This window comes from Cervus elaphus, chromosome 9, assembly GCF_910594005.1.
Source record: "Cervus elaphus chromosome 9, mCerEla1.1, whole genome shotgun sequence".
Classification (NCBI taxonomy): Eukaryota; Metazoa; Chordata; class Mammalia; order Artiodactyla; family Cervidae; genus Cervus; species Cervus elaphus.
The window spans coordinates 63,309,501-63,322,854 of NC_057823.1; the positions used below are offsets into that span (position 1 = coordinate 63,309,501).

Consider the following 13,354-nt stretch of genomic DNA (forward strand, 5'->3'; position numbering starts at 1 on the left):
AAGCTGTCACTATATAAAACACCCTCCTCACTAAATTTCCCTATATTCTCAATATGATCCCTAGTCTTTCTCATGCCTCCATAGGAGCAGTTAGGACATGTTTCAAGAAGAAATTTCAGAGCAGCTCAACCTTAGACCTTCTATCTAAGATATGAATAGTCAGTTATATCTGATGTCAGTGCTCTCAACTCAGTGTTCATAATGAGATCAGAAACTTGCCCACACAGGTTCCACATCCCTCTCTGTCAGGTATGCCTTCTCCCCCTGCAGAAATTCTCATCCAGTTTTATAATAGATAATTCAGCCATGCAGGAAACAGATAAGGTGGGCATGAAATGTGAAGGAATCAAGTGGAAACTGAGGGACAAAGGATAAAAAGAACTCATGTTAACTGAAAAATGTTCTCTACACTGTACTTCTATTTATCAGTAAGAAAAAATATTCAGATAGGTAAAGCAGGCTTGCCTGAAGTCATACAATCTTTTGAGTAGTTGAGCCAGGATTAAAACCCAGACAATGTGGTTCAGTACCAAAGTGTTTCCACAATACCAAATTTTCAGTAAGGAAAAGTAAATAGATATTTCAAGAGGAGTAGGAGAGATGGTCAAGAAGCAACAGTTTCAAAACGATCCTTCCAAAAATACAGATCAACTTATATGCTTGAAATGGGAAAATGTGCAACTATCACCTTTGCTGAATCTGATCAACCTATCCTTCCATCTTTGTATAAGAATTTTACATGTATCTTTAGGGGTCATGCTAAGCCCCTCACCCCACTTTTTTTTTTTTTTTGGTCGCACTGTGCAACTTGATCTTAATTCCTTGACCAGGAATTGAACTTGGGCCAGAGCTGTGAAATTGTTGAGTCCTATTATTAGGGAACTCCCAAGCCTTTCCTTGTTAATGCAGTTTCTTGGAATTGATTTTTTTAAATCAAGCATTCTTCATGTCCTTTATAGGGAATTAATGTATATGACCAAAATGATGCCAAGTTAATATTAGCAATTTCACAATGTTTATTGTTATGGGGCATAATAAGGAATATGTACTTTGACAACATTCTATATACATAATTTGTTCTACTAACCATTCAATTCATAACTTTAAAAGCTCTACATGCTATGGTGAAAATGGCCTTCATTAATGTAATAATTTTCCATCATGTCTGCTGAGTTAGGTATCACCACACTACAGATATGTATTCTCTTGTAAAATTTTCTCTATAAAGATGCTGTCAACAAAGTTATCAAATTAATCAAGTTCCTGTTATGTATTAAGCATTGAGCTAATACTGAAAGCTTGTCTGTGTTTTTAGTTCACTATGATTTTTACCACTGCTATGAATTCTCTGATGTACAGTGAGTTGTGATTTCTGGATGAAAGCTTTCCCACATACAGCACACCGATAGGGTCTTTCCCCAGTGTGAATTCTCCGATGTAAAACAAGATCTGACTTCTGAGAAAACGCCTTTCCACATTCAGCACATATGTATGGTTTCTCTCCTGTATGAATCCTCTGATGACCTGGGAGGTGAGACTTTTGAGAGAAGGCTTTCCCACATTCAGTACAAACATAAGGTTTTTCTCCTGTGTGTATCCTCTGATGTCCAATAAGATGTGATTTCTGACAGAAGGCTTTTCCACATTCATTGCATTTATAGGGTTTTTCTCCAGTATGCGTTCTCTGATGTATAATGAGCTGTGACTTTCGGGAGAAGGTCTTCCCACAAGCAGTACATTCATAAGGTTTCTCCCCAGTATGAATTAACTGGTGTGTAATGAGTTCTGTCTTTCTGCTGAAGGCTTCCTCACACTGAGCACATTTGTAGGGTTTCTCCCCGGTATGAATTCTTTTATGTATAATGAGATGGGACTTCTCACAGAAGGCTTTCCCGCATTCAGTACACTCATAGGGCTTCTCTCCAGTATGAGCTCTATGATGTATAATCAGTTGTGACTTCTGGGAGAAGGCCTTACCACACTCTCTACATTCATAAGGTTTCTCTCCAGTGTGAATTCTCTGATGTATAATGAGGGGTGATTTCTGGGAAAAGGCTTTTCCACATTCACTACATTCATATGGTTTTTCTCCAGTATGAACTCTCTGATGTATAATAAGAGATGATTTTTGAGAGAAGGCTTTTCCACATTCAGAACATTCATAAGGTTTCTCCCCAGTATGAGTTCTCTGATGTACAATGAGGTGAAACTTCTCACTGAAGGCTTTCCCACATGCACCACAATCATATGGTTTTTTCCCAGTATGAATCCGTTGATGTACAATGAGCTGTGACTTCTTAGCAAAGGCTTTTCCACATGTAACACACACACAGGTTTTCTCCTTGGTTTCAACATTCTGATAATGAATAATGGATTGTTTCTTGCTGAAAACGTTTCCATGCTCAATATCATTACAGGGAATTACTCCATTGTGAATCTTCTCAAGGTTAGAATTGGCCACACTGTGGATGAATGATTTTCCACATCCAAAACTCTCATCAAGGTTTCTTCTTGAATTGTTCTTATTACAACTAGGTAGGTCAATATTAGATTTCAAATTCTTTTTAAAGGCATCATAGTTATAGGGTCTTTGTCTTGAAGCATCTGACTCTATGCACTCTTGAAATATTTTCCTCAGTGCATTATATTTGTAGTCTGACTCTACAATCATTGTTTTGTTGTTGACGACTGTTACTTTCGTGGAAAGTCTGTTTTTCTGACATCTCTGTAACTGGCCATCACTTTGACAGACTTTTAAAATGGAGTATAATGAACCATCCTTTGTGATTCCTTTCAATATCTTATTATGGAAGGAAACAGACCCCAAAATACATGATTGGGGGTTGTCAAGGTTACTCTTCCTGTCTAAAAGAAAGGAAAATTAAAAAGTCATATAGGATAATTAACAAAACACAGAGGAGTATAAAAAATGAATGATCTAATAAAGGTGATGAACCCAAACAGGGATGAGATGCCATTTCAGAAGACAGTAAAACATACACTATGATCAGGGGAATGAATAGACAAAGATGTTAAAGAGAAATATTCATGAAAAAATTAGACCTGAAGGAGACAGAAAACTATCTGAGTTATTATCACTCTAATCTTGGATTACTCTTTTAGAATCTTCCCATTTCTCCTGCTTTCAGAGTGTAAATGCTTTTCACCATTCAAATTCATTTATTTTATAAACCATCTGCTATACACTTGGCTAGTATTATCCTGCCACCTCTAGCTGAAGAAACAAGGTCTCTTCTGTACTCAAAATATTTTATCTCCTCTCATTCTACTTTCCTAATTAACAACTAATATAAACAAGAGAAAAATCCAAAATCATGCTGTGGATTCAGTATCAGAGTCACACCAACAATCCAAGCTTGAATTGCACTGTTCCTTCTATATATTATCAAATAAAACTAGCAAAGTTCTCCCAGAAAAGCTGTATTTCCCTATCTTCTAGGTTTTGTTCATATATTCTTCTCGCCCACCTTCATCAACAGTTTGCCTTCACCACCCTTTCTCATGATCATCAATAGTCAATTTATCTTTCAAAGCAGCTACAGATGCGTGCTCTGAAAAATGCCTTTTCAAATTCTGTTGCATTTCTTTAGACTCTAATTTTCTCTGAAATTTTAAAAATAGTAGCAGTATTTGACATTTAATTTTGCAATGCAACCTGTGTTTTTAGAAGAAATTTGCCTTCTATTGCCTATTAAGCCTTTTCATAAAATGCATTAAATATATAAAACAATATACATTTAATACAAAAGATATACATGTAGAATCAATAAGAAATAGCTATCCCCTATAAAGGTTCACAATTATTTAATTGATTAATTATTTGTTGAGTGCCTACTAAATTTTCAGCACAGGAACAAACAGTAAGAGAATTCACTAAGGATAGAAACATAAGCCTCAGGCATCAATCAACCAAAATAAAAACAAAACAAGCGAACTGATATTTCACTTACCTAGTCGCCCATCTGTCTGAACTTCATATGGACAGATCCAATTTGGTATGTCTCTTTTAATGATCCATGGATCTTCTCCTTGCTCCAACTTGGAAATGACATCTGGTTTGGAAACTGGATGCCCTATTAAATAGAAATCAGAGGAATTGGGAGAGACTGCACAGAAGGCAAAAGAGAAGATGCAGTTTAAGGAGGCCTACAATGAAGTAGTTCATTTAACCTTCAGAAAGTAATGACCTCCATCGGGGAAGGTATTAAGATCATCAAAGTCATTATATACACGTCAGGAACCACCTAACTATAGTGACTGGTAAGGAAAGGTACTTGACTGGTCAAGTCTGAGTTATACAGGGAAGTCACTCTTACCCATTGAGACCAGGTGGCTATAGTTCTCCAGCATCACATCCCTGTACAGGGTCTTCTGAGCAGGGTCTAGTTGCTGCCACTCCTCCTGGGTGAAATCCACAGCTACATCCTTGAAAGATACTAATCCCTGTAACAGTAATATTCCTGTTCAATCTAAAGTCATCATTCTTATCATTTCTACTATAGCATGCAAAACTATACCTACACTTAGTTTTGTATCAGAGTATTTGGGAGAATCAATGTCAAATCCTGCCTTTAACAAGAGCCAGACAGGACAGGAAAACAAAAGAGGTAAATCATAAAATGCCTACCTAATACAAATGGTAATTTAGTAAGTGATAAAGCAGCATTAAAATAGCTGAAAGGAAGATGTATTAGCCAATGAATAGTACTGAAACAACTGGAAATTACACAGGAAAAGAATAATGTTGAATCCATATGTGAGAAACTGAACTGTACACCCTGGAAATTCATAAGTTGAAGTTCTAACCCCTAGAACCTCAGAATGTGACCTTATTTGGAAACAGGGCCATTGCAAATATAATTAGTTATATGAGGTCATTAGGGTGGACCCTAACCCAATATAACTGATATCCATAAAAAAAGGAGATGTTTGAACAGAGTCACACACACATAGAATGAAGGCAGTATGAAGACACTTGAGGAGAAGATAAGTTATCTATAAGCCAAACAGAGAGACTTAGAACAGATCCTTCCCTCAAGCCCTCAGAGGCAACCAACCCTGCTGATTAACTGAATTAACAGCCTCTAGAACTGTGAGATAAAAAATTTCTGTCATTTAATCCATGCAGTTTGCGGTATTCGGCTAAGCCAGTTCTAGCTGTCATAACGAAGTATATCAATTACAATACAATGATATCTTATGTCTTGGAAAAGAGAAATATATATATATTCTGAATGAAGAAAAATTTTAATTTTAAAAATACTAAAAACTATAAAATAACAACAAAACCTGGCTGGGAGGATTTTTATTAATAATTATAGAGAAGGATTTTTAAAGTATAACACATACAAAATTTTTGAGAAGAGTCACATTTAGAGAGTCAGAGAATGTCAGTTATTGAAGATTCTAACCGTATCTCCTCATTTCATAGGAAAGAAATCTTAGCTTCTTCTAAATCTAACAATTCTCCTACATATATACAATAGCTAGGAATATAACAAAATACATCAGTTATAATAGCAATATTGAAAAAGAACACACTTAAGAAATATGCAGGGAACATTTATGAAAAAGCCAAAACAAAGTATTGACATGACACTGAAATAAAGGACTTGGGTAACTGTAGAGCCATAGACGTTTCTGGAGGGTAAACTAATGATTTTAATCATGTCACCATTATGTATGTTCACAATCAGTCAGTTCAGTTCAGTTCAGTCGCTCAGTCATGTCCGACTCTTTGCGACCCCACCATGAATCCCAGCACGCCAGGCCTCCCTGTCCATCACCAACTCCCAGAGTTTACTCAAACTCATGCCCATCGAGTCGGTGATGCCATCTCATCCTCTGTCGTCCCCTTCTCCTCCTGCCCCCAATCCCTCCCAGCATCAGGGTCTTTTCCAATGAGTCAACTCTTTGCATGAGGTGGCCAAAGTACTGGAGTTTCAGCTTCAGCATCAGTCCTTCCAATGAACACCCAGGACTGATCTCCTCTAGGATGGACTGGTTGGATCTCCCTGCAGTTCAAGGGACTCTCAAGAGTCTTCTCCAACACCACAGTTCAAAAGCATCAATTTTTCGGTGCTCAGCTTTCTTCACAGTCCAACTCTCACATCCATACATGACCACTGGAAAACCATAGCCTTGACCAGACGGACCTTTGTTGGCAAAGTAATGTCTCTGCTTTTTAATATGCTATCTAGGTAACAAAATGTCTTTTTAAAATTTAATTTTATTTTTATATAATTTTTAAAAGTTACTTTCCATTTACAGCTATTACAATATATTGGCTTTTCTTCATGTTTTACCATATATCCTTAAGTCTATCTTACACCCATTAGTTTGTACCTCTCTCCCTCCCATCCTAGTAATGCCACCACCGCAGTTGGTAACTACATGTTTGTTCTATCTGTAAAGTTGTTTCTTTTTCATTTTATTCACTAGTTTGTTGTACTTTTTAGATTCTACATAAAAATGATATCATACTGTAACAAAATATATATATGCTATCTAGGTTGGTCATAACTTTCCTTCCAAGGAGTGTCTTTTCATTTAATGGCTGCTGTCACCATCCACAGTGATTTTGGAGTCCAAAAAAATAAAGTCTGACACTGTCTCCACTGTCTCCTCATCTATTTCCCATGAGGTGATGGGACCAGATGCCATGATCTTAGTTTTCTGAATGTTGAGCTTAAAGCCAACTTTTTCACTCTCCTCTTTCACTTTCATCAAGAGGCTTTTTAGTTCTTCTTCACTTTCTGCCATAAGGGTAGTGTCATCTGCATATCTGAGGTTATTGATATTTCTCCCGGCAATCTTGATTCCAGCTTGTGCTTCCTCCAGCCCAGCATTTCTCATGATGTACTCTGCATATAAGTTAAATAAGCAGGGTGACAGTATACAGCCTTGACGTACTCCTTTCCCAATTTGGAACCAGTCTGTTGTTCCATGTCCAGTTCTAACTGTTGCTTCCTGACCTGCATACAGGTTTCTCAAGAGGCAGGTCAGGTGGTCTGGTATTCCCACCTCTTTCAGGATTTTCCAGTTGATTGTGATCCACACAGTCGAAGGCTTTGGCATAGTCAATAAAGCAGAAATAGATGCTTTTCTGGAACTCTCTTGCTTTTTCAGTGATCCAGTGGATATTGGCAATTTGATCTCTGGTTCCTCTGCCTTTTCCAAAACCAGCTTGAACATCTGGAAGTTTTCGGTTCATGTATTGCTGAAGCCTGGCTTGGAGAATTTTGAGCATTACTTTACTTGGGTGTGAGATGAGTGCAATTGTGTGGTAGTTTGAGCATTCTTTGGGATTGCCTTTCTTAGGGATTGGAATGAAAACCGACCTATTCCAGTCCTGTGGCCACTGCTGAGCTTTCCAAATCTGCTGGCATATTGACTGCAGCACTTTCACAGCATCATATTTCAGGATTTGAAATAGCTCAACTGGAATTCCATCACATCCACTAGCTTTGTCCGTAGTGATGCTTTCTAAGGCCCACTTGACTTCACATTTCAGGATGTCTGGCTGTAGGTGGGTGATCACACCATTGTGATTATCTGGGTCGTGAAGATCTTTTTTGTACAGTTCTTCTGTGTATTCTTGCCACCTCTTCTTAATATCTTTTGCTTCTGTTAGGTCCATACCATTTCTGTCCTTTATCGAACCCATCTTTGCCTGAAATGTTCCCTTGATAGCTCTAATTTTCTTGAAGAGATCTTTAGTCTTTCCCATTCTGTTGTTTTCCTCTGTTTCTTTGCATTGATCGCTGAGGAAGGCTTTCTTATCTCTCCTGGGTATTCTTTGGAACTCTGCGTTCAAATGGGTATATCTTCCCTTTTCTCCTTTGCTTTTCCCTTCTCTTCTTTTCACAGCTATTTGTAAGGCCTCCTCAGACAGCCATTTTGCCTTTTTGCATTTCTTTTCCATGGGGACGGTCTTGATCCCTGTCTCCTGTACAATGTCACGAACCTCCGTCCATAGTTCATCAGGCATAGTCTATCAGATCTAGTCCCTTAAATCTATTTCTCACTTCCACTGTATAGTCATAAGGGATTTGATTTAGGTCATACCTGAATGGTCTAGTGGTTTTCCCTACTTTCTTCAGTTTAAGTCTGAATTTGGCAATAAGGAGTTCATGATCTGAGCCACAGTCAGCTCCTGGTCTTGTTTTTGCTGACTGTATAGAGTTTCTCCATTTCTGGCTGCAAAGAATATAATCAATCTGATTTCAGTGTTGACCATCTGGTGATGTCCATGTGTAGAATCTTCTCTTGTGTTGTTGGAAGAGGGTGTTTGCTATGACCAGTGCGTTCTCTTGGCAAAACTCTATTAGCCTTTGCCCTGCTTCATTTTGTACTCCAATGCCAAATTTGCCTGTTACTCCAGGTGTTTCTTGACTTCCTACTTTTGCATTCCAGTCCCCTATAATGAAAAGGACATCTTTTTTGGGTGTTAGTTCTGAAAGGTCTTGTAGGTCTTCATAGAACCATTCAACTTCACCTTCTTCAGCATTACTGGCTGGGGGATAGGCTTGGATTACCGTGATACTGAATGGTTTTTCTTGGAAATGAACAGAGATCATTCTGTCGTTTTTGAAACTGCATCCAAGTACTGCATTTCAGACTCTTTTGTTGACCATGATGGCTACTCCATTTCGTCTAAGGGCTTCCTGCCCACAGTAGTAGATATAATGGTCATCTGAGTTAAATTCACCCATTCCAATCCATTTTAGTTTGCTGATTCCTAGAATGTCGACATTCACTCTTGCCATTTCCTATTTGACCACTTCCAATTTGCCTTGATTCATGGACCTAACATTCCAGGTTTCTATGCAATATTGCTCTTTACAGCATCAGACCTTGATTCTATCACCAGTCACATCCACAACTGGGTACTGTTTTTGCTTTGGCTCCATCCCTTCATTCTTTCTGGAGTTATTTCTCCACTGATCTCCAGTAGCATATTGGGCACCTACCGACCTGGGGAGTTCCTCTTTCAGTATCCTATCATTTTGCATTCTCATAGTGTTCATGGGGTTCTCAAGGCAAGAATACTGAAGTGGTTTCCCATTCCCTTCTCCAGCGGACCACATTCTGTCAGACCTCTCCACCATGACCCGACCATCTTGGGTGGCCCCACATGGCATGGCTTAGTTTCATTGAGTTAGACAAGGCTGTGGTCCTGTGATCAGATTGGCTAGTTTTCCATGATTATGGTTTCAGTGTGTCTGCCCTCTGATGCCCTCTCACAACACCTACTGTCTTACTTGGGTTTCTCTTACCTCGGACGTGGGGTATCTCTTCACAGCTGCTCTGGAATCTAAATGATTTGCATTATTTAAAATTATTTTTAAGGGTTTTTCCCTAATTATTCTCTTATTATCAAATACTGCTTTCAGAATGAAAAAAATTAAATATCAACATTCCCTGGTTAAAAAGATTCCTTTGGTTCCATCTATCTATCTATCTATCTATCTATATATATAATTACTCTCATCTCAATCATCTCGATCTTAAGGTTTCTCTCATCCCACACCATCAACCTACCACACATTTAGTTTGTTCCCATAACAATCCCTTTAGTTTTCCCACTTTACATATGAGATAACTGAGGATTACTGAGGTTAAATCACTTTGTGCCAGAGGTTACACTAAATATATATGACTGATCAACTGTCAGATTTAAAAGCAGGTATCCTGACTCAATACTTTGGTTTTTTGGCCACTGTACTCCATAATGCCTTCCTTGACACTGCAATTAAGACCAATAAAATAATTAATATTTTATTACACTAATACCTCCTTTAGACAAACTTTCCATGAAACACCTCCACTTTCAGTTCAGTTCAGTTCAGTTGCTCAGTCATGTCTGACTCTTTGCGACCCCATGAATCGCAGCACACCAGGCCTGCCTATACATCACCAACTCCCGGAGTTTACTCAAACTCATGCCCATCTAGTCGGTGATGCCATCCAACCATCTCATCCTCTGTCGTCCCCTTCTCCTCCTGCCCCCAATCCCTCCCAGCATCAGGGTCTTTTCCAATGAGTCAACTCTTTGCATGAGGTGGCCAAAGTACTGGAGTTTCAGCTTCAGCATCAGTCCTTCCAATGAACACCCAGGACTGATCTCCTTTAGGATGGACTGGTTGGATCTCCTTGCAGTTCAAGGGACTCTCAAGAGTCTTTTCCAACACCACAGTTCAAAAGCATCAATTTTTCAGTGCTCAGCGTTCTTCACAGTCCAACTCTCACATCCATACATGACCACTAGAAAAACCATAGCCTTGACTAGATGGACCTTTGTTGGCAAAGAAATGTCTCTGCTTTTTAATATGCTCTCTAGGTTGGTCATAACTTTCCTTCCAAGGAGTAAGCGTCTTTTAATTTCATGGCTGCAGTCACCATCCGCAGTGATTTTGGAGCCCAAAACAATAAAGTCTGACACTGTTTCTACTGTCTCCCCATCTATTTCCCATGAGGTGATAGGACCAGATGCCATGATCTTAATTTTCTGAATGTTAAGCTTTAAGCCAACTTTTAGTTTTCCTCAAATTCTCAGCCTTTTCCACTTTTGCAAATGCTGTTTCCCATCCTCATCCTACTTCCTTCATGATCCAAAGTTCAATCATTTTTTAAGCCTCTTATCCTTGCTTTCTCTATAAAGCCGGCTGCTCTTCCTTCTCCACTAAAAAAGTTCCTTGCTCTCATGTCTATTATAGAGCTTTTATGTATTATTGTTAGTTTCCACATCTGTTTGCCCCATTTTTCTCTGTATTCTTCCCAAGAAAGAACCATGCCTAAATTTTGAGTTATTTCACAGCTAGCCAGCATCTGTGACATATACTGAATATTTAAGACATGTCTGCTGAAAAGGAATGAATGAAAATTATAGAGAATAAAGTTCATACTTAGTTAAAAATGGTTTTGCACACTTTGAATAATATTCTTGTGATCTAAAGAACAGTAACATGAGAAAGATAATAAATGTAGAAAATAGAAGAAATCCATTCTTATAAGAAAATTCATAAATGTAATGCTAACATTCTAATTTTGCTTTATCAATAACACTAGAATGCTTTAATATACTATATATGTATAAATTTTGTTAATTTCAAGTAAAATACAGCACATAATCAGTGGAAATGTATCAGTGGAAAATTATATTTTTTGTATCATTACAAGCAATTTTTACAGTTTGAGTGACAGAGACAATGGAAGAGATGGAGGAGATGGAAGGGGAATAGGTGTTAGAGGGAGAAAAGATAGATGTGTGTGAAAATGATGATTTCTACTTCTGGACTGTATGGAAAAAATACAAATCTTTAATCCTAAAGGAATAAGCAAGTTATTAGTATTAGCCATGGCAGTTGAATCTATTGGGCCAATAAAAAATCCATACTCATCTTCAGAACATATTCAACTTCAGAACATCAGGGACCCCTGCTTTCCAAAGCTTTGAAAGACAATTATATATTTTAAAAAATCATTTATTTATTAATATTAATTGTTTAGATTCCATCTATTCATACAAGAAGGTAAACTTCATATAAAGTTATGATTATCTTTTTTACTGGAATATAATTGCTTTACAATGTTGTGTCACTTTCTGCTGTACAGTGAAGTAAATCAGCTATATGTACACATATATTCCCTCCCTCATGAATCTCTTTCCCACTTTCCCCCAATCTGACTGCTTTAGGTCATCACAGAGCACTGAGCTAAGCTCTCTGTGCTATACAGCAACTTCCCACTAGCTGTCTATTTTACACACAGTTGTGTATGCGTCAATCCTACTCTACCAATTTGTCTCACCCTCGCCTTCCCACCCCATGTCCATTTTCTACATCTGCATCTCTATTCCTGTCCTGCAAACAGGCTCATCTGTACCATCTTTCTATTAACAGATTCCACAGAGATGCATTAATATATGATATTTGTTTTTCTCTTTCTGACTTAGTCCTTCCTATGACAGACTCTAGGTCCATCCACATGACTACAAATGACTCAGTTGTGGATCTTAGTTCCTCAACCAGGGATTGAACCTGTGCCCCATTCTGTGGAAGCTCAGAGCTCTAACCACTGCAAGGGAATTCCTGACAATTATAAGAACTACTTTTTGAAAGAAATGAATATTTTGGAAGACCGTTCAAAACATATCTACTCTGTATTATCTAGACTTTGTTGATAGATAAAAGTGGACAACAGGAAGCCTCTATACTCTATTTAGTCCTTTAAAGCAGAGGTCAACAAATTTTTTCAGCAAAGCAGATATTTTCAGCATTTCAGGCCATATGGTGCTTATCCAACTCTACCACTGTAGTACAAAAAAAGCCATAGACAATATGTAAACAAATGACATGGCTGTGCTGCCAGTAAAACTTTATTTACAAAACAGAAAACTGAATTTGCCCCACAGGCAACAGTCTGATGACTCCAGCTCTAAAGGATAAAGTTAGAGAGTTAGGTTATGATGCTATGATAACTTCCTTCTAAAAGAAATCACTCCATGATGCAGTTACAAATTTATTATTGCATTTACCACAGGAGTGTTGGTGAGAACACTGCATATCCCATTACTGAAAGAAAGATCCAAAACTGAAAGTTGTTTTAGTTTTATATGGCAAGAAATAATTTCTTCCTATGGGAAATGTATCTTCTTTCTCTTTAGAGGACTGCAAATCATGTAACTGATGATGTCAGCAAAAAGATAAGAAAAACTGTACACCAACTTTTAAAGTGGTTTCAAGCCAAATTATCTGCATATTACCTAGCAATTCTTTCTAGGTCTGGATCTTTATTTTGGCTATCTTTCCCTGATCTAGATTTTAGCTCTCTTCACTTTCCATTTGATTGCACTTAGAACCAAAAAAGGAAATTTAAAAAATTAAAAATTAAAGCAACTAACCTGGGACTTCATCTCTTTCTGCTCTCCTCTAAAATGGCAGATGCCTGAAAAGGCAAAATTGGTGATCAGAAGGGTATTTTCACAGATCGGCTGCAAAATGCAGCTTCTCTATTCACCAGTCTAGAAACAACAACCACAGAAGTTAGGTAGATGATAACCAAACCTGTGGGAGAAGATAGTTTGGTCTTCATAGAAAAATCAGCAAGTATAATGTAAAGTAAGCTCTCTTGTAACTACATACTTTGATCATACAGAACTTGAACAAGGTTTTTTAATTGTATGAATGTGAAGATATGTTTCTTTTTGATTTATTAACAACTTATCTGCCCCTCCCCCCGCCGCCATTAACTAGCAATTCCATTCACAGGAGTTCATAAGGCAACACACACACACACCAAGATAAACACACACACACACACCCCCCAAGGT

At 37.8% G+C, this 13,354-nt stretch overlaps 1 protein-coding gene across 10 annotated transcripts in view; it reads right to left on the reverse strand.

Moving 5' to 3' along the window:
- Nucleotides 1-998: 998 nt before the first annotated feature.
- The window catches only part of ZNF300 (zinc finger protein 300), a 35,020-nt gene continuing 22,664 nt past the window's right edge, over nucleotides 999-13,354 (reverse strand). For 9 of the 10 annotated variants that reach the window (XM_043913320.1, XM_043913328.1, XM_043913329.1 and 6 more), the window contains exons 3-6: nucleotides 12,926-12,969; nucleotides 4,338-4,464; nucleotides 3,972-4,094; nucleotides 999-2,865 (exon numbers count right to left, since the gene is read on the reverse strand). In XM_043913320.1, coding sequence (XP_043769255.1) covers nucleotides 1,286-2,865; nucleotides 3,972-4,094; nucleotides 4,338-4,464; nucleotides 12,926-12,937 — 1,842 coding nt within the window. In that variant the 5' untranslated portion in view covers nucleotides 12,938-12,969 and the 3' untranslated portion in view covers nucleotides 999-1,285. The remainder of the gene's footprint in view (nucleotides 2,866-3,971; nucleotides 4,095-4,337; nucleotides 4,465-12,925; nucleotides 12,970-13,354) is intronic. The other variant, XM_043913327.1, reaches the window with a different exon arrangement.